Source organism: Clarias gariepinus, chromosome 14 (assembly GCF_024256425.1).
Source record: "Clarias gariepinus isolate MV-2021 ecotype Netherlands chromosome 14, CGAR_prim_01v2, whole genome shotgun sequence".
In the NCBI taxonomy this organism is placed as follows: Eukaryota; Metazoa; Chordata; class Actinopteri; order Siluriformes; family Clariidae; genus Clarias; species Clarias gariepinus.
The window spans coordinates 25,369,905-25,392,290 of record NC_071113.1 but is presented as its reverse complement, the minus strand read 5'-3'; the positions used below and the strand labels follow the sequence as shown (position 1 = coordinate 25,392,290).

Sequence of the window (22,386 nt, the reverse complement as noted above, 5' to 3'; positions counted from 1 at the left end):
TGTGGGTAAGACCCAGAGTGGTTTCCTGCTGGTGTAGCCCATATGCTTTAAGGGTTAATGTGTTGCTCTTTTTATTGTCAAACTTCGGTTGCAACAAGGTATTAATTGAATTATTGTCATCAGCAGGGCATTTTTGCCCAGAGTAGTGCAGCTTACTGGATATTTCCTCTTTTTTAGACCATTTTCTGTAAACGCTAGAAGTGGTTATATGTGAAAATCCCAGTAGATGAGCATTTTTGGAAATACTCAAACCAGCCCGTCTAACAACCATGCCATGTTCCAAGTCACTAAAATCACCATTATTCCACATTCTGGTGCTCAGTTTGAACTTCAGCGGATCATCTTAATCATGTCTACATACCAAAATTGATTGAGTTACTCTCATGTGATTGGACGTTTGCGCTAATAAGCAGTTTTACCTTTTAAGTACTTTTTAAGTTTTTAAGTACTAAGTTTTTTTCTTTACCAGGTCATAACCCATGGAGATGAGACATGCACGGAATTCATCTGTGTCCATTCCTCCTTTCTTCTTCTGCAGAATTGGGGGAAAGACATAATACACAATGTGATTTCAAAAACTACAGTATAAAAGAGTATTATTAACCACAGAGGTGCATACACATGCACACACACCTCATCAAGTAAGTGAGAGAGTAGGCCTATGACATTGACAATATTTAAAAGCATATGCATTATGAAATTTTATCTCAGCACGCTGTACTGCATGAGAGAACACAATGCTGGGTGACTAATTAAAGGAAAAAAAAGTTCAGGGGTCATTTATTTATATCTGCTGGCATGCTTTTGGCATTTTCACCTTTATGAAATGATGCAACCCTTTCTGTCCTGATGGGCGTGAGACTCATCCACAAGTCATAAAATCATGAATTTATGAATGTGTGGATGAGGATGAATATGATGTAAATCAAATGCTAGAGGCTTTAAACTCCCGAGACCTCGATCAAAGTGAACACCCTCATTCAAACACCAACTGATACAGAACATTTTAAAAGTATGGTTGGGGGTTCATTGTAATATTACAATTTCAGAGACATGTAAAATCGATGTCAAGACAAACTCGAGTTGATCTTTCAGTTTGAAATAATACAAACATCTTATGAACACACTTTCTGCTGTGGTTTCTTTTCTTTAATTAGTCACCTGTTTGTATGATACAGTATCTGCGTGATGTAAGTCGTGTTAGGTGAATACCTCCTGTTGCTTCCTGTTAGGTTCAGGCAAGCTTTAAAATCAGGGAAACAAAGTTGCCCAAGGTTACTCTATGACCACACACACACACACAATATTAATTCTATATACTTAACCGCAAGCTACTCAAAGATTTAACTTAATGTCTAACACAAATCAATCAATCAATCAATCTATCTATCTATCTATCTATCTATCTATCTATCTATCTATCTATATATAGTTGGATATATATTTATATCCAACTGACAGTTAAATATTATACTACAGTGGTATCTTGGCATACGAATGGGCCTTTTAAGAATTTTTGCCTTAAAAACTGAAATTTTGCAAGAAATTTGCTTCGGCATGTGAAGCAATTTCTGGCATACGAGCGACAGAACCGAGCCAAACCAACACCGGCTTGCACCTACTTTGGAAATTCGTTAAATTTGGTAATATTTTTGGGTGAGAAAATATGAGGTTTCTCCGTAAGAACTCACCTTCGGAACGGATCAAATTAGTACTCCGAGGTACCACTGCATGGTGTATTTTAACAGAAATATAGCATAAAAATATGATTCATAAACATAAGATTTTCAATTATATAACATTTAGATACAAACTGGTAAAATAATAAATAAATAAATAAATAATTTACCTTTTAAGTTGTTAAGATAATTTATCCATCAATCATGTTAGACTTGTGTGTGCGTGTGTGTGCGTGTGTGTGCGTGTGTGTGTGTGCGTGTGTGTGTGCATCCATGGATGGTGTTACCCTGTCAAAGTGGCTGAAGGATGAGCGAAACTCATTGAGCTGCTGCTGACTGATGCCCTTGGCGTCGCGGGTCATGATCTGAGTCTCGATCTCGTTGATGGTGCGAGCCACAGTGGTCAGGAGATGTTCCCATCCAACACGGATATGCTGAGGACACAACAGAGAAAAAACTTGTTACTGTGAAGGGAAATAACTTAAGCCTCAAGGATTTGTGTGTGAAGGGTTGTGATGTTTACATAGAGGTGTGCAAGTCGAGCTGGGACTTCTGCTTGTGCAGAATAACAGAATGTAGTTATGAGAGTCAAAACCTCCGTTATTTCTTCATATACAGTAGTCACTTGCTGCACTAATGCACTTACTGTATCTCAGCGTTTCACTAGTGCTTGGATCCCCTAAATGTAGAATGTGCTGGCCTCCAAGGAACTCTTTTAATAAGCCAAACATCTGGAATGGCTTGGAGCGAGGTCAAGGGTATATTATATAAAATATACCCCTTGTATATATACAGTGGGGCAAAAAAGTATTTAGTCAGCCACCAATTGTGCAAGTTCTTCCACTTAAAAAGATGAGAGAGGCCTGTAATTTTCATCATAGGTATACCTCAACTATGAGAGACAAAAAATCCAGAAAATCACATTGTAGGATTTGTAGAGAATTTATTTGCAAAATATAGTGGAAAATAAGTATTTGGTCACCTTCTGGCTCTCACTGACCTGTAATTTAATCTTTAAGGTAACGAGTGGAGGCTCCTTTGTCCTCCACTCCTTACCTGTATTAATGCCATCTGTTATCAGTATAAAAGACACCTGTCCACAACCTCAAACAGTCACACTCCAAACTCCACTATGGCCAAGACCAAAGAGCTGTCAAAGGACACCAGAAACAAAATTGTAAACCTGCACCAGGCTGGGAAGACTGAATCTGCAATTGGTAAGCAGCTTGGTGTGAAGAAATCAACAGTGGGAGCAAATATTCGAAAATGGAAGACATATAAGACCACTGATAATCTCCCTCGATCTGGGGCTCCACGCAAGATCTCACTCTAGTGAATGACCTGCAGAAAGCTGGGACCAAAGTAACAAAAGGTACCATCAGTAATACACTTAACCGCCAGGGACTCAAATCCTGCAGTGCCAGACGTGTCCCCCTGCTTAAACCAGTACATGTCCAGGCCCATCTGAAGTTTGCTAGAAAGCATTTGGTCAGATGAAACCAAAATAGAACTTCATGTTTGGAGGAGAAAGAATGCTGAGTTGCATCCAAAGAACACCATACCATACCTGTGAAGCATGGGGGTGGAAACTTTATGCTTTGGGGATGTTTTTCTGCAAAGGGACCAGGACGACTGATCCGTGTAAAGGAAAGAATGAATGGGGCCATGTATCGTGAGATTTTGAGTGAAAACCTCCTTCCATCAGCAAGGGCATTGAAGATGAAACGTGGCTGGGTCTTTTAGCATGACAATGATCCCAAACACACCACCTGGGAAACGAAGGAGTGGCTTTGTAAAAAGCATTTTAAGGTCCTGGAGTGGCTTAGTCAGGCTCCAGATCTCAACCCCATAGAAAATCTTTGGAGGGAGTTAAAAATCCGTGTTGCCCTGCGACAGCCCCAAAACATCACTGTTCTAGAGGAGATACAGTGAAACGTTTGACCTCTGTCATTGCCATTAAATTGTCTATTTAGGAAATTATCCATTAGGCATGTGCTGTTAATTGGTTAGTGTCAATAATCCTTTTTATGTTTGTCCAAGTCATATAGCTAATAATAGTCTAATGTCATTATAATGTGTTATATAAAAAATATATACATCTAAGTTACTTGTATTACATGAATGACAGTATATTTTAAAGTAAGGCACCTCCATGGTGTACTTGGTGTGTTTGTTGTCGAATATGAGAGATTCCTGGATACACTGGTGATCTCCCTCCAGCTTGTCGATGTTGGGCTTGTAGTTGATAATCATACCCTCGTACTGCTTCAGTTGAGTCATCTGATCTTCTAGAGTGGCACCTGGATCCGCTGAGCAGCGTGCAATATCCTGAACACACACACACACAAGTGTTAAACTACAGCACAACATCACCACGCTGCACAGGTAAGAAAGTCACTGTTTATGTGATATTCCAGTTGTACCTCCATGCGCGCCTGTATCCAGGGTCCGATCGCATTGGCCTGAGCCGCAAACTGCCTTCTGAGGCGCTCGTTTATTTGCTGCTTGGATAACTCATCTCGTAATGTAGCATCTCTCTCAGGGACCAGCCGCTTCATCTACACACAAACACACTGCGCATGGTAACTTGGACAACATTAATTCAATCCGATTGAAATCATTCTGATTAAAGATTCCGGCTTAACTGTTCACATGCATGCTGATCTGAAGAAGTGTGTTTATTTGCTCAAAGTGTTTAATCAGAATGTAACTTTTTTTGGTTTGTGCAAGGTGTGAAGCATTTATTGTGCCAGAAATATAACAGAAGGAGAAGACGTATTTTCACCATCTTTAAGGTTAGTTTGGGCGTTTGAGAAAAATCCTACCTTATGCATTATGATTATTTACAAGAATTCAGTTTTGTATCAAAAATTTGTTAAATGCAGTACTACAGTACTGTATGTGTGTTTAGGTAAACAAGTCAGTGACCCTTCCTTAGCCAGAGACCCATCGGATCAAAGTATGCAAGAGAAAGGTTCCCCATGAATATACTTCAAACATAAAGAAAAGGAAGAAAAAAGTCAGTTGATGTGATATCCTGGTCATTCAGTACATTCAGGTTGTCAGCTGCCTTTATTTTTTTGCCACATAACATTGCTGAACCTAGACCTGACCAACTGATGCAACCCCAGATCATACAGTAACACTAGCCTCCATAGACTTGTACAATGCCCACTATGCATGATGTGTGCATCACTTTATGTGCTTTCTTTCTTTCTTTCTTTCTTTCCCATTTGCTCTGTAATTGGATCAATCTGGACAGATCTGACCACATGACCTTTTTTCGATTGCTTCAAAAGATTCAATCTTTGTGCTCCCTAGATATTTGAAGCCTTTTTTCTGACCAGTCATTAACTAAAACTGTTTTTCTTGCTGTTTAGTCCCGATCCGGTGAGTTCTGATCACATTGTGTGCGCATGGAAATGCTCTTACTTTCACTCTTAAACAATTGCTGTGGTTATTACTGTTGATTTACTTCCAAAAATCTCTTCCACAAAGCCGACGGTTCTGCATTAATACTCCCAGGTTTAGATAAAGTGTTGAAGGGCTCTGAACTCAGTTCCAGCAATTCCGAATTTCCTTAGCTGTTTTCTTTGCTTGATGCAGCCCAATAATTCGCCCCTTTGGCCAGATAGTATGAGGACTAGCAAATTCCAGGAGACAGAGAATTTAATATTTTTATCTTACTATTCAGCTGATGGCTAATAAGATGTTTACACACACACACACACACACACACACACACACACACACACCTTGTCCCATTTGGTGGTGATCTCGTTCGGGGTGATGCTGCAGTAGATGTTGGTGAGGTTGGGGGAGAGGTTGTAAGTCTGGGCGATTTTCTGCACTTCGTTGTAGATGCTCAGGATGGCCTGTCTCTCCACATCTGCCTCGGGAAGCGTCACTTTGAACTGGTCGTGGGCCGAAATCAGTTTCTGAATGTGCATGCACGGACACACACACACACACACACACAGACACAAAGACACAGACACAAAGACACAGACAAATAAAAAACTGAGTCTCAGCCGTGAGGGTCTATATCCTTTACAAATTCTGTATGCAGTCAACAGCAAAAGTGCAAAAGTATTGGCAGTCTTAATATTTAAGGAATGTGTGCTATGAATTTAGGTATGAGGGGGGAGACAAACAATTGGAAATAGACCAAAAACTTAGCTGAAATTAAAAAAGCTGAAATTAAAATATGAATTATATACCATGTATTGTACATTGTGTGTAAATCTTAAAAACGGCTAAAATTAAAATGATAAAATGTCCATTTTTGCCAACAAATACGTTTGAAAATTTATAAATGTTAAATTTACTTGTACAGATAACGAGCATGACACCTTAAACACAATAAATGCTGATAGTACCGATGTACTGTCAGAGATAACGTTTGGCTTATGTATTAACAGTGTGTGGTTTTTTTGCACAACCAGGATTTACCCTCATTAATTAATTAATTTTTTTATCACTGCACCCCTAAGTGATACCTCAATCTCCTCTATGCTGTGGACTATGAACATGTCCTGCAGGTCCTCCATGGCTGCTTCCACCCAGTTATTAAACGGAACAGATCTTTTGGCAAACTCCAGATGAAGTTGATCGATTGTCTCCAGCAACTTCTCCGTCCTCTTACAAACACACACAATCACAATAAGTTATTAAAGCAGATTTTTTAAAATGTAGCCTTGATTAAAAGCTTTAGTTTCTCTCTTAGGATAAACTTAGTAACGTTTTGAAAGGCAGCATGCATTAAAAAAAAACCTGCCTCTTTGATTGCGGTATATTTATAGAATTAAAGAATTAACCTTGTAAATGGTGTATTAACATGAATATCTATACCATCAGACTCAAGGCTTGGATGTACAGTACATGAATGAGTTATACGATGAATAGTTACTTGGTGTTGCCATGGCTACCTTATGCTCAATCATCATCCCTACAACAGATATTTTATAAAACGTTTAAATCATAAACAGACTATAAATACTTAAAGAAAAATACTTTAAATAAAAACATGTTTGTGAATCAATATATATATTAAATATTACAGTACATCACTTTTAACATCTTGGTAGGTAAAAAGTTTGAATGTAATTGTATTTGAATGTAACTGTATTGCATTTATATTGAAATTGAAATAATCCTAAGTAAATATTTTACAGTGAAATGTATCATATGTTTATACTGTGGATAATGTACAGGGGTTGGACAATGAAACTGAAATGCCTGGTTTTTAGTATGGTGTAGGGCCTCCTTTTGCGGCCAATACAGCACCAATTCGTCTTGGGAATGACTGGTACAAGTCCTGCACAATAACCAGAGGGATTTTGAGCCGTCCTTCCTATAGAATAGTGGCCAGGTCACTAGATGATAAACTGGAGGAAAACGTTTCCTGACTCGCTCCTCCAAAGTGGCTCAATAATATTTAAATCTGGTGACTGTGTAGGCCATGGGAGATGTTCAACTTCTTATCTTATTATATTGCAGCCCAAACCATCACTGATCCACCCCCATGCTTCACTCTGGGCATGCAACAGTCTGGGTGGTACGCTTCTTTGGGGCTTCTCCACACCGTAACTCTCCCGGATGTGGAAAAGACAGTGAAGGTGGACTCATCAGAGAACAATACATGATTCAAATTGTCCACAGCCCAAGATTTTGCAACATTAAAACCTTTGCATTGTTTGGCATTGGCACGAGTGACCAAAGGTTTGGCTATAGGAGCTCTGCCATGTAAATTGACCCTGTGGAGATCAATAACCAGTTTTAGTGGAAAAAGCAGAGTTGAGGTGCACATTTAATTCTGCAGTGAGTTGGGCAGCTGTGGTTTTATGTGTTTTTTTGAATACAATTCAGGTTAGCACCCAGACATCCCTTTCAGAAAGCCTCCTCTTGTGCCCACAGTTCCTCCTGTTGGATGTGGTTCATCCTTCTTGCTGAAATGCTGACCTTACCCTGCATACCGTGGCTCTTGATACATCACAAACACTTGTTGTCTTGGTCACAGATGCACCAGCCAGACGTGCTTTAACAATTTGTCCTCTTTTGAACTCTGATATGTTACAAATATCAAAACTGTGCTATTACTCTGCTAATTAAACCTTCACACTCTGCTCTCATTGCTGGAATGTGGTCACTGGTCAAAACACCTCAAACACTAAATTGGCCAGTGTTTCAGTTTCAGTTTATCCACACTTCCCTCCAGAAGCTTTTCATGATGAAACTTGCTATTCAGCACACCTGATGATGGTTCCTGATGATTTTTCTTATTTTTATCTGCACTTAAAGTGCCATTATGACACACAGCCAGGTATAATGCATAACCGTTTTGTTATGGAAAGCCACTAGCTATCATATATTTATTTTTATTTTAAATATATAATAAATATTGACAGCCCTAATAAAGTATAAAGAATATATAAAAAAATAATGGGTGGAGAATTTAACAAATTTTGCTTCAAAGCAATTGCAAGATGATGTATTTTTTATTGGAAACTGAGCTGAGCAGAGCTGATATGAGGTGTGTGTGTGTCAAATTCAAATTTTATTTATCACATACACAGTCATACACATGTGTGTGTGTGTTGCAACTCTATAATAATAACCTTTAAGCCTCAGGACTGATTGGGTAAAAAACACGACTCTGGAGTGGAGGCCAGAAAACACGCTGTTCTAATTGCTGTTCAGTTAGAGTGGTCAAGCAACATATTGTGTAAATATAAATCTAAAAAAAAGCCAATAGTCCTGATTATTCTTTGGCGAATATTGTGTACAAATGTAAATTATGTGTAAGTAATGAATAAAAACAGACATAATAATAATAGTACTACTACTAATAATAATTATAATAATAATAATAATACCTCCAGGGTCGCTCTGCGTTTCTGAGTCAGAGTTCCTAGCTGGTCCCACTGATCACAGATCTGCTGACAACGCTCGTTAATGGCTGCTGCTCCATGGTAGTCCAATTCACTGTACACACACACACATGCACACACACACACACAAAACAGAGTGTGAAAAACACTGTACTTGTTGTGTTTTCCAATCTCTTTTAATGATGGCCTGCATTGATTGCTGAACGCTTGACGCAGTGAACCAAAGTAACGACAGGACTCCTGCTGACAATCCGAATGCATTAGCCTTTTTAGCCACATTGTGTATACTGGGAGTGTTTAAGTCAAACCAGGGCTTGTGATAAAATCCCTTGTGAATTAAGGGATAGTCACAGAACAAGAATTAAAAACGAAAAAAGGAGAAAACTAAAAATGCTCTGTGTGAGTGTGTGTGGGTTGGTGTGTGTATAGTCTTATGCAAACATTTAGGCACTCCTTGATAAATAACAGATTTTGGTGATTTTTTTTATTGAAAAGATGTTAACACAGTCTTTTTTGGAAATTGAAAAAAAATGCACAATATTTTCAGCAAAATTATATTAATCAGCTCATTAGATCTGATGCATGGCAACAGCTGTCATTAGTAAATGCCAATTTCAAAGCTTTACAAATACTTTGATTCCTCAAACCTTGTGTACACACTTGTGAACACTCAACAACCATGGGTTTTTCTAAACAACTGTGTAAGACTCTGAAAATGAAAGATATTTTATGCCCACAATGCAGGAGAAGGCTACAAGAAGATAGCAAAGCGTTGTCAGCTTGCAGTTTCCACAGTGAGAAATGTTATTAAGAGATGGCAGTTCAGGAGAACTGTGAAGGTCAAGATAAGATCTGGATGACCAAGAAAACTCTCAGAAAGAACTGCTCGTATGCTGGTCAGAAAGACAAATCAAAACCCCCATTAGACTGCAAAAAACCTGCAGGAAGATTTAGCAGACTCAGGAGTGATGGTCCACCGTTCCACAAGACCATTATGGAAGAGTCAGAAAACCTTACCAATGTCAGAAATATGCAAGAGAACATCTACAGAAGCCTGATGCATTTTTGAAAACAAGTGCTGTGGACTGATGAAGTTAAAATAGAGCTCTTTGGACACAACCAGCAAAGGCATGTTTGGAGCAAAAAAAGGAGCAGCATTTTATGAAAAGAACACCTTGCCAACTATTAAGCATGGGGGTGGATCTATCATGCTTTGGAGTTGTGTTGCAGCCAGTGGCACAGGAAACATTGCTCGGGTGGAGGGAAGAATGGATTCCAATGGCCATCACAGTCCCCTGATTTAAACATCACTGAAAATGTGTGGGTAGATCTTAAAAGAGCTATGCATGCAAGAAGATGACCAAAGAATATTACAGAACTAGAAACCTTTTGCAAGGAAGAAGAAGAAGTGCAAGAATTGAAAGACTTTTAGCTGGCTATAAAACACGTTTGCAAGCTGTGATATCTGCCAGATGAGGTGTTACTAAGTACTGATTATGTAGGGTGCCCAAACTGTGGCACAGTGCCACAATATGTGTTTTTATTTTTTATCTTTGTTCAATTTATGACATAAAAAATAATTATGCATCAATAGGTGCCTAAACTTTTGCATAAGCCTGTATGTGTAAGTGTGTACTACGGTATAACTCAGAAATCAGTTAAACAGTTAATGCTACACTGATCATCTTGTGGCCAAAGTCCATGAAACATAAAAAAAAAAAATACAAGAACGTGTGTAAGAACAAACTGTCCCTGACCTAGGACAATGTGTATATGTATGTGTGAGATCTCTCTATCTTTCTCTCTCTTACACACACAGAGTACAAATGTCACAATCTGTACAATTCGAGGAAAACTGATTCTAATAAACAGCACTAGTCAGGCATTAATATCTATCACATTGAATCGTATAGTAACTGCACTGCTGAATGATGATCAATAAAGAATATAATCAAATGCATGTAATAATTACATTAACTACACTAAGCAATCACAGTAATTTAAGCAATATTATTAAATGCTAAATTAAGAAAGAATAATCAATACTAAGATTAATATTATAAACAACATAAAAAGTGACTAACTAGAAAACACTATCCCCGCACTCTCTTATCACAACATAATGGTTTAGCAGAATAAATACTAATAAGTGCTGGAGTAGAATGAAGTGACATGTAGAGGCAATACAAAAAATAATATAGTTGCCATCGCCACCCGGGGGCTCCGCACAACGTGCACACGTCACACGCTAAACAGGGCTATGGTCAGTTTGGGCCCTAAATATTTGTTCAAGTGCATTAGTGTGCGTGTGCGTGTGTGTGTGTGTGTGTGAGTGTAAGAGTGAGAGAGAGAGGTGTGTGTGTGACGAGTAAATGTGTTTGTGCATGTTTGTGTGCTGTGTGTTAGTATGTGTGTGTGAGACATGTGACTTGTTAGTGTGTGTGTGTGTGTGTGTGTGTGTGTGTGTGTGTGTCTGAGTGAGTGTGTGAGAGTGTTAATATTTGTAATGTGTGTTTATTATAAGTGTGTGTGTGTGTGTGCATCGTAAGAGAGATGTGTGTTTGTATGTGTGTGTGTGTGTGTGTGTGTGTGTGTGTGTGTGTGTGTACATTTGTAATGTGTACAATAGGCCGCAGATGCTGGAAGAAAAGCATCACACTGATGTTACTCAATGTGATGTCACTGATCGTGTCACTGAATATAATGTCACTGAATATAATGCCACACAAGAAATTATTAATAATTTTTCAGAGTAAGTTTAAGACATCATCACGGCTGACCGTCTGAGATATCAAAAATCCCTCCGCAATTTTGCGTCCTCAATGTCTTTAGATCAGTTTGTCAAAATCCATCAGGTGCATTTTTGCGAACGACCCAAAATAACCGGCCTCCAGGACATGCAATGCGAAAGTTGTTCGGCTCAATGAGCTCTAAATCTGTACCGAGCTTCGTGTGCCTATGTGAAAGTGTGTAAGAGCCATGCAGCAAAATCTCCAGTGACCCAAAATAACCTGCCTCCTGTTGAGTTGAGCCCAGGACATGCATGCATCCTAATAGCAGCAGATTTTTTAAAAACGTTTTTGAGCATGTTAAGACCCCGAAAAAGCCCAAAAGGGTGGGAAAAAATTAATCCTTAGGAAAACAAGAGGGTTCTGCGCACCCTATAGTGCTTGGGCCATAAAAAAATAAAAAAGGGACAGAAGTTTTCTCAACTCTAACACATGCTTATGTAACAACATTATGCAACACTTTCTGCCACTTATACTGCTTCAGATAAACAACACTATTTAGTCTCTAATTATTTTTATTGCATATTACTCTAAGTGGATGAGCGAGAGAGAGAGCGAGAGAGAGAGAGAGAGAGAGAGAGAAAGAGACCAGCAGGTGCTTTGCACACATTAAAGGTCACATTTATAACCCTAGAACAAAAGTAAGCTCACACATTCTGCCAACTCAAGATCTTTAAATACACTGCATGCTGCACATTGTATCGAGCATCAAAATACTTCTGTATGATGTTAACAAATACATCAGGATATTCTTATTTCACATTTCCGTATCAGGACTGTAAATATTAGTGTATTATTACAGGAGTCTATTTAAAGCTATTAGGTTGCTTAAGAAGATTTGTCTGGTTGGCTTTTCTGTTCTTAATAATACTACAACTAGCTTGATTAGCAGTGTTTATTCATATAGCAACTTTTAAACCAGACATCTAGGTCCACATTGCAAGCTACTTTCATCATGACGGTTCACATTCATTACTTTAAGTGGCTTTTATCTGACTCTAAATTGGACATGTCTGTCCTCTGAAATGGCTTGTGTGCCCACTTTGATATGATAATGCTCACATTATCTATCATTAATACACGTCATATTTGTGCGGCCACTCATTAATATCTAATTCTTGACCATGCAACAATCGCAGATCATGGACAATAAGCCTTTCTTCCAGAGTAAACACAGTATCCGTGGTGCATATCAAATCTGCTCAGTTGTGCTGGAAATTTTAAGACGTACAGTACAGTAGCCAGCTGTTTTATGATCCAGAATTTACTTTACAAGTCTCGCTCATGTTCTCCAACAATTCTAACAATACGCAGCTTGCATTTCTTCTTTGTTGTTTGGGAGCACTGCACCAGAGCTGATAACGCAGAAGGGTTATGTGTTATATAAAAAAAAAATCAGGAATCAGGAAACAGGAAACTTTACATTACATAAATGGCACATCATAAACAATAGAGTGGAAAATCAGAGAAGTTTAGCTACTTTTAACCAAAAGGAAAGCTCCTCAATACTGTGAGTATTGAGAAAACCAGATAACATACACCTCACATATATTTTCATTTATGGCATCTGTCAGAAAGACTTATCTAAAGTGATTACAAAAGTGCTTTGAAGTCTCTATCATTAAATACAGTTCACTAGGTTCACTCAGCTGGTCAGACATCTAGAAGAAGTTTGTTCTACCACCTACTGTAGGTGCCAGAATAGAAAAAAGTCCTGGTGCATGTTTGTACCCTAAGAGATGCTGGAGTATTGGATGGAGCGTGATGCATTGTGAAGTGTAATAAAGGCATTGAGGGAGTTGGGTGCTGGCCCTTTTTTGGCTTTACAGGCAGGTATCAGTGTTTTAAATGTAACCCGGGCAGCTACTGGAAGCCAAGAGTGGGAACAAAGTAATAGGGTGGTCTAGGAATATTTAGGAATGTTGAAAATAAGTTGCTGCATTCTGCATCAGTTGCAACGGTCAAATAGTGCACAGCTTCAGACCTTCTAGGAGTGAATGGCAGTAGTCAGGTAGAGATGTCAAGAGACTGTGTGGCTAGGAATAGACAAATCCTCTTGCTATTGCTGAGAAGAAATTCGACATGAACGTGTCAGCTTAGCAATGTGAAAGAAAAAGGACAGTTGATTGTTCACGGTTGCCCCAAGGTTGCATGCTGTGACCAACAGTGAGATCATAGAGTCATCTAGGGAGATGATTGGCAGGAAGGAATGAATCACCTGGAATGAACAGCAGTTGAGGTTTGCTAAGATTAGGTTTCAGTTGATGAGCTACCATCCATGGCGACATGTCCGTCAGACATGCTGAGATATAAGGGTGACTATGAGTGTCTAAGAGAGGAAAGGAAAGTGGAGCTGAGTTTGATCCACATAGCAGTAGATTGAAAACACAGAGGAGGATATAAGTTGCCAAAAAGGTTATATTTCCCTGAAATGGTGCAAAATAAAGATTATTACGAAAATGCAAACATTTTTCTAAGACCGCCATTCCCTGGCTTTACACACAATACAGCGAGAAGAGCAAAAAAACATAGAACAAGATTGGCTGTCAGTAACCTTTTCATTTCCTGCATTTTAAATACCCCAATATATATGATTTCCTTTTTATTTGTGATTACATTTCCTTGCATTACTATACTTTCATTAATTATGAAACTAGATTGTTGCTCTGTTCAGATTGTGATCCAGGAGGGGGAAACAAAAAGCAGAGCTTAAAGTAGAGTGTGCTCATGTATGTAAAAAGTTTATATTATTACAATGCTATGAAAGATCTTTGGTTAGTTTTATTTTACAAGGTATTTACATAAATGAATATAATATTAATAACAATAATTATAATAATAATAATACAAATCATTGGACTTTCTTTAAAAAAGCCATAATTTATTTGTAGTAATCTTGACATATTTCACTAAATTTAATCTCTAATGTACTGAAATCAAAATATATTTATGGAACAATTTTTATGATTTGCTTGACATCATACCAATATGCTCTTTTATCACTTCACTGTTTGCAAGTTTACAAACTTATTAACACATCCTGGATGGCAGAGGTCAAAACCATGATCAGGTCAGCTTTAAAACCTTTTTAAATGATTTTCTTCAAAATAAGAAGCTGATGTTATTTCTGATTAAAAGGACAGGAAGAACAAGATGTGGCCATACTTGAGTTCCTGTGCGATGGCGGCGATCTGCTCCACTCGGTCCTGATGTGCGGCGAGGTCACTCTCGAATGCCTCGTGCTTCCGGAGCAGCGCACGCACCTCGGTCAGAGAGGCCCGCTCGTAGTCCTTTAGAGTCAGGAGCGCATCTTTACCTGTGTCCAAACACACGCATTACACACACAGAAAACATAAGACTGCTCTTTTAAAACACAGAAGTAAGTGCTCCATGAAAGAGAGAAGTGCTGGTGTAAGATATAATCAGGGAAATTATTTGTATCCATTTTGATTTAATATTTTTATGCATGCTTTTAAACACTGTCTCCAATCCATTAAAAGTAGAAGCCCTTCATTTGAATTCCCACTTAAGTAAAAGTACTTCAATTGTACATACAATATTAGTTTATTTTAATCATTTTGCCTAACAGCGGCACCCGAAAGTGGAGCTTGAGTGGTGCACTATTATCACCACTGATAAAGAAGCAGCATGAACAGGGATGCATTGGCCTTTTTACCGCTACTTCTCACTGCTCTGCTAATCATAAATGCCTGATTATTAAGTGGAAGCCCTTTTCTTTACCATGTGAGTTCACATGTATTGTTGTGAAAGCCATAAAAGAATTAAGTTCTATAATCAATGATCTGCAAACTGTGGAGCCTTCATCGGATTTTAATCAATGCAATTTAAAGATTGTTTTGCCAAAATTTCAACAGATGGCCTCCTGCTTCACTATAGTAGGTGACACAAAACCAAAACCTAAGTTCATGTCTATGCGAGTGTGTCTGGGTCACAGCCCTCCCCCACATCAGTCAATCTGACCATTTTTCTTTGTTTCTGCTGCCCAAGTACTCATCAAACAATCAACTAACAATCAGGACTGTTAAACACTGGATGGATGGGGCTGACTATACAGTATGCTCTCCAGCAACCGTTCTTACATACAAACTGAAGTCAATTTCCTGCTCAGGCTACCTCTGTCTCAGACACCACCATCAACATCAACTCTGTTCTGGATCACATTAACAGGTGTGTGAACTAAGTAATGTCGTGTTTAAACAGTGACCTTCCGTGTTCAGGCACGATTAGCCTCTATCTGATTCGATACATACCCGAGTACGTTATAACTCTTCAAGCTGACTCGGGTACGGTTCCTGAGTCTGGAATGAATGAGTTCTCACTGATCAAAATCAACCAGACTTGGTTTCAAGTTTGTTATTGGAAACGATCCCAGGGCCCTAATGTGAAAACTCCCTTGAGTAAGTGGATTGAGGAGCATTTTAACTCTGCTTACCCCAAATGCAACTAACAAGTGATTCAGTCTTCAAACCACCCAGCGAGGCGCCCAAATCAGCTCTGCTTTACTGCCTGACAAGCACAAAGTCTTCTGCGTTTGTTTTGAAAAGGGGAACATGATAACTTCGAGTGGCGCAGTGGTAAAGCGATCGCCCTAGCACCTGGGGATCGCTGGTTCGAACCGCCGGAGACATAGAGAGAGCTGACCGGCCGAGCTCTCTCAGCCACTCATACCAACAGTAACATATGGTGGTGGTAGTGTGATGGTCTGGGGTTGTTTTGCTGCTTCAGGACCTGGAAGGCTTGCTGTGATAGATGGAACCATGAATTCTACTGTCTACCAAAAAATCCTAAAGGACAATGTCCAGCCATCTGTTCGTCAACTCAAGCTGAAGCGATCTTGGGTGCTGCAGCAGGACAATGACCCAAAACACACCAGCAAATCCACCTCTGAATGGCTGAAGAAAAACAAAATGAAGACTTTGGAGTGGCCTAGTCAAAGTCCTGACCTGAATCCTATTGAGATGTTGTGGCATGACCTTAAAAAGGCAGTTCATGCTAGAAAACCCTCAAATAAAGCTGAATTACAACAATTCTGCAAAGATGAGTGGGCCAAAATTCCTCCAGAGGGCTGTAAAAGACTCGTTGCAAGTTATAGCAAATGCTTGATTGCAGTTATTGCTGCTAAGGGTGGCCCAACCAGTTATTAGGTTCAGGGGGCAATTACTTTTTCACACAGGGCCATGTAGATTTGGATTTTTTTTCTCCCTAAATAACAAAAAACATCATTTAAAAACTGCATTTTTTGTTTACTTGTGTTATCTTTGACTAATAGTTAAATGTGTTTGATGACCAGAAAAATTTTGTGTTACAAACATGCAAAAGAATAAGAAATCAGGAAGGGGGCAAATAGTTTTTTACACCACTGTAAATCCATAACCTTATTTAACTACATTTGTTATTTTTTGCAAATATGCCCTTCTGCTTAGATGCTAAATGAATGTCATTGCCTGTGTACACATACTTTGCAAAATGACAATATCTAAAACATATAAATCTAACGTGATCTAATCTACATAACTGGTGTCAGGGGTGAAGGCGAAAGATCTTGCACTATCAATATGCTGGAGAGTAATTTAAGTTGGCTTAAACATTATATAAGCTTACTGTATATTTGGCAGATAAACTAGCAGATCAGTTGTGTCTCACACATCAGCGAGTTAAGGCTTGGAGTTACTGATTAGAAGGTCAGTGGTTTGAGCCTCAGCTGGATGCTACATGCTACACTCTGGGTAATCTGAAACGTTCTATGAGTGTGTCCATATGTCACAAACCTCTGCGGATAAAGAGTGAGTTGTGAATGCATTAACAAATCTATGACAGCGCAGGTTTGAATGCTTTTTGGTCCGCTAATTTTAATCTTAAAAATGTGATAAAATCTCACATGATATGATTCATGATAGACGGGAAAAAAAAAATCCTCAAAAATCGATTTTTAAAAGACTACAGTCTGCTGGACATGTCGTGTTGGACTTTCAACGGATTCGCAACATCCCTAGGGAAATAGCGAGACCAGCGTGATCCCCGTGGATTTGCTGCTAGTGACTAATAACACGGGACTGCTGTGTGATGGTGATTACGGAGAGCTGGCTTCACTCAGCTACTTAATAACTGGTTCACCAACAGTCATTTTATATACAGACACTGCACTCCTGATTAACTGACAATGTCAGTCATGTCTAGACCCTTTTATCTACCTATAGAACTGACAGGAGTGATTGTCACAGCTGTATACATCAAGCACGCTTAATGACTGTATTAAGTTCACTCAGTAGGTGATATCCGCCATCAGGGGAAATAATTCACTCGATCATGTGCATTTCATTGTAAAAGACTTTCAGACTATCTATCACTGCTCCTCATCCCAGGAGCTGAGCCTGAGCCTGATATTAAATCCATCAAACTCTGTCTGGAGGCAGCAGGACTGTTTCACAAACACTGTCTGGAATATATTTGTACAAGAGCACTTAGAGGAATATATAGAAACTGTAATGTTTTACAATCATGTCTGCATGTGTGGATACTGTCACTGTGAAAACGTGCATCCAGGTTTTTCCAAGTCAGAAACCCCGGGTAAATAAGGAAGTACAGTTACTTCTCAGGATGCAGGACAAGGCCTGGTACAACATTGCGAGAGCGGACCTAAAGAGGGGCATCAGGTAGGCCAAACAGGATTACATATGGCGGATCAAGAATAAATTCATAAACAACCATCCACGACAGGCTTGGCAGGGAATTAAGAACATCAATAACAGCACAACCATCCCATCCTACCTCAAGACTCCCATCATTATTCCTGTCTGAGTAAGAAGCTGCTGGACACCTTTTACTGCCCCATTGTTGAGAACATCCTGGTGTATTCTATGATTGTGTGGTATGCTGAATGCTTAGCAGCAAACAGAAAGGCACCCCAAAGAGTGATGTCGGCTGTTTTCTTCACTTTCTAGAAGAGATCGCCAAAACCAGGCTTCTTTCTAAAACCCTTAAAATCTGCTCTCAACCTGGACATTTACACTTTGAACTGATGTCCTCTGGGAGATGTTACTGCTGTCTTAACACCAAGACTAAAAAAGTGAAAAATAGCTTTTTCCCCAGAGCAGTAATGAGTTTAAACCACTCAGCACGATGTAATTACAGTCCGATGAACACTGTGGCACTTTTAACTAACTTATATCACATTTATATGTGCATAATTTATGCTGTGTGTTTTATGTTTCTATTTATGGGAGCAGGTCGTATGTCTGTATTTTGGATAATACAATGATCATTAAGGCATTCATTATAGTACGCCTCTGGGATAGTAAATTATAAGCAGTGATCGCCATCTTCATCTTGTGTTGAACCGTCAATATGGCAAGATCTACAAAGCGACATCACTAATTATGTCACTTCCACAAGTTCTATAGACATTTACAGTAGGATGGAGGGAAGTAACAGTAAAGTGCATCCGCAGTACAGATACAAGGAAAGTGTTCTTAAGCACAGCATTGAAATTATTGTACTTCTTTGCTATCTAGAATAATAATACAAACTGCTTAATACAAACTTAGGCAGCTTAATAAATAAATAATAGACACCTGCAGTGATTTAATTTGTGTCTCACATACAGTATACTGGCTGAGATTTACTGACACATGTCATAATTATTATTATTGCAAGCCCTTATCTTTCTCCTTATCATCTTTTATTACTGTATGTTTGTAAGTTGTTAGAAAGTTAGAGACCCCAACAAGCTCAAATCAACAGAATATCAAACTTTACTCATAACATTTATGCAACTTAATGTCCGTTTGCACAATGTCCCACCATGTTGCTTAAGTGCTTCCTTAAGCTCATAACTCAGCTAGAGAATGGGACGAACACAACAACATCTTGTACACCGTCAGTGCATCACATTAGAAAACAAACACTATGAATAAATGCTGTTTTTAAGGTTGAAATTTGCAACATTGTGTTGATGTCGTTTGGTCAACGTTTTCCTAAAATCATTGGTCCAAAGTCATTTTATTGAAGTAATTCTATGTTTTAAAAACAACCTAATACTAACCAATGTCTATAATGCAGTAAAAAAAAATTTTCTTCAAAAACATGTAGGTCTATAGTGCTGAGTGTCTATTAGAACTTTTTGGTATTTAATCAAACTGTATTAGAATCAGGTGTTTTTGGTAAGTGTATAACAAGACACACTCTAACCTTTAGCCCAGGTCTCGTGGGTCGATGATTTCTGCCGGAATTTCTCAGCCAGATGGTCCAGACGCTCCAGGCGTCGAAGTTCATTCAGCAGCCACTCTTCATAACCTTTCTCAGCCTGCTCCAAACCCTGCCATGCACCTGTAATGTCCTACAAAGAATCAGATAACTTGTTAACATGATAATCACCTTCACACAGGACTTGTCTTATACAGTACATGTAAGATCCTATGCTCTTAAACTAACCGTGTTTTCATTAACTTCCTCAACAGCTTGAAGAATTCAAGATTGACAAATAAGACTATATCACATATAGTACATATGGTATGTATGTATTCAATATTAATATTTGCAATTTGTTACAGCATGTGATATGCAACTTGCCCAATATCTGATCCACCATTTCTGCTGGTATCAGACTGATAAGGATACTGAATATTAGATTCTATTTCTTATCCTTAAGATACATATACTGTAATATCAGTTTGAGTATGTGGTTACTTACCGACACCATTTTGCCCTCAGACGGCATGTAGGCAGGCCTGTTGCTAATACGTAGTTTGGTCTGCAGCATGTTAAAGTTGATCTCCAGCTGACATTTCTCTTGCACCTTCGGCGGCTTGTGAATGCGACGATAGTCACGATAATCTTCAAGTTTCTTTCTCATGGCAGCCATAGTGGTCTCAGGAGAGCGGTTCTCCAGCCATGGGGTGGTGCGGCGGATCCATTCAAGCAACTAGGGAGAAAATAGATAGGAAAAAATAATGTTCATTTTTTTTTTCAGTTTTATAACCTGGTTATTTATGAAAGCCTATATCACAAATTGTAAAAGTTTTGATACGGACATACATGTACCACATACTGTATTCATGCAATACTGTTGCTAGGCAACATGGAAGGGACTAAGAATCACAAGGCTAGCAATTTATTGAGCTATAAATGATATCAAGACAAAAACTAAATAAATCCTTCAGATTTAGTGGAGATGTATGTTACCTGACATGTCTGTGTCTCACCTCACTGGCCAGTTTCTCATAGTCTTCCATGAACTTCTCATTTTCCTGGTTCACACCAAGAATCTTACAAATCCTGTTAGCAGCGGTCTCCGCCTTTGTGTGCAAAAAATACATGGTTTATCTGAGTATTTAGGCAAACTTTTAACGAATTTATATCATATATTTATGTGTCTAAAGTTATTGATAAGGCTTAATAAATTCCCATGTGACATCGAGATGGAATGAGACCTGCATGAGTGAGGTGTGTGTGACATCAGGACAAAAAGCTCTACCTGCTCGGCTCCAGCAAAAGCATGGTAGAAGCAGGACACGTAGGTCATGATGGCCCTCTCATCAGGTTTGGGGGTGTTAATGATGTCTGGGATGGTGGGAGGAAATGGACGATGGTAAAGTATAAAATTGAAAATGCTCAAATGAGTAATGAAAATTACAGAGGGCCAGAATCAGATAAGAATCTGGTAGTATACGTGAAAAGGTCAAGGTACCCGTCAAGGTCCTGTTTACTGGTTCTGGTTACGAATGTTACAGTATGCTGTATGTATTATGTATGAATTTTAAACCTGATTTGCAATTTGGTTTGTCAAAAATAAATAAATAAATAAATAACATGATTTTTTTCTTTAATCTGTCACCCATATGAGTGCACATTAAGTAAAGTTGAAAAATTATTACATTTTTTACATACTTACATTATCAAACAGCTTCATTATTACACAATTTTATACTGTATATGAAATAAATAAAATATATAATTTCCTCTAAATAAAATATAATAACAGCTAATTTTGTTGTGCTCACATGGGACATTAATATTTGCAGCAACCTTGGGCGTAAGCATTGGTATCTGAGCTTCATCAAAATTAATTTTCCACATACAGAACTTATTAATAAATAAGTCCTGGATGCCTATTTTTTACTGCTTCACTATCAACAACCTGCATTAATTTGAGGAAAATTCATAGAAATCAGGTGAACTAAAGGGTATGTTCCACTATGAACTTCAGATGTGAAGAACAACAAAGGCCATGAAAGGTTTATAGACAGTGTACAAAGGAGAAAATGCGCACGTAAACTCTTTTACAATAGTTGTGATCAATTGAGGTACAGCTGATGAGGGCAATTATGCTAAGAAAATAAGTATGGAAGGAACAAATGAGTAAAAAATTTGAAATTATGCAGCTAAGAAGGGGTGGGCTAGGAACAAAACTTAAAAAAATGCTCAGAGGGTCAAATAGCAAAACTAAAAAATTTTATAGTCTGCAAAGAAGGGATAAGTTAAAATTATGTAAAGCACGAAAAATGAGGACAGAACATTATAAATTTGCTTATATGTCTATAAATAATTACAAATAACTACCCTACTGACTATAAACTCTGTTTTGAATATCTTCTGCATCAACTGTGCAACATACCTTCTGCGTCCAGCATTTTAGGGATGTCAAGGTGTTTCTCTGCAATTTCCAGAGCCAGGTTCAGGTTGCCTAGATGATCATCCTAAACATATTTAAATGAAGAATGCAGTCAGAAGTGTAAAGTATTAACTGTGGAAAGTTGTTGGAAATCATAGTTGATATCTTGTAGGGACCAGAAATTGTGTTAGAGTTTGGTTCACAGTCATGCTTTTCAAACAAAACTACTATTTCGTTTGTTAACTATAATAATAATAATAATGATAATAATAATAATAATAATAATAATAATAATAATAATAACAATAATAAATCATACTGTATGATTTCCAAAAACAGTGGTTTGCAATGGACCCTGTGGTAGTATCGTTTAAGAAATACAGCCAAGTTTTATTTAT

At 38.3% G+C, this 22,386-nt stretch overlaps 1 protein-coding gene across 1 annotated transcript in view; it reads right to left on the bottom strand.

The window, feature by feature from the left end:
• LOC128541113 (alpha-actinin-2-like) overlaps nt 1-22,386 on the bottom strand; it is a 37,948-nt gene that overhangs the window by 2,451 nt on the left and 13,111 nt on the right. The window contains exons 7-19 of the mRNA XM_053511323.1: nt 21,992-22,073; nt 20,852-20,937; nt 20,580-20,672; nt 20,069-20,299; nt 19,567-19,714; nt 14,524-14,674; nt 8,555-8,663; nt 6,179-6,319; nt 5,435-5,617; nt 4,103-4,237; nt 3,828-4,007; nt 1,967-2,113; nt 467-532 (exon numbers count right to left, since the gene is read on the bottom strand). Coding sequence (XP_053367298.1) covers nt 467-532; nt 1,967-2,113; nt 3,828-4,007; nt 4,103-4,237; nt 5,435-5,617; nt 6,179-6,319; nt 8,555-8,663; nt 14,524-14,674; nt 19,567-19,714; nt 20,069-20,299; nt 20,580-20,672; nt 20,852-20,937; nt 21,992-22,073 — 1,752 coding nt within the window. The remainder of the gene's footprint in view (nt 1-466; nt 533-1,966; nt 2,114-3,827; nt 4,008-4,102; nt 4,238-5,434; nt 5,618-6,178; nt 6,320-8,554; nt 8,664-14,523; nt 14,675-19,566; nt 19,715-20,068; nt 20,300-20,579; nt 20,673-20,851; nt 20,938-21,991; nt 22,074-22,386) is intronic.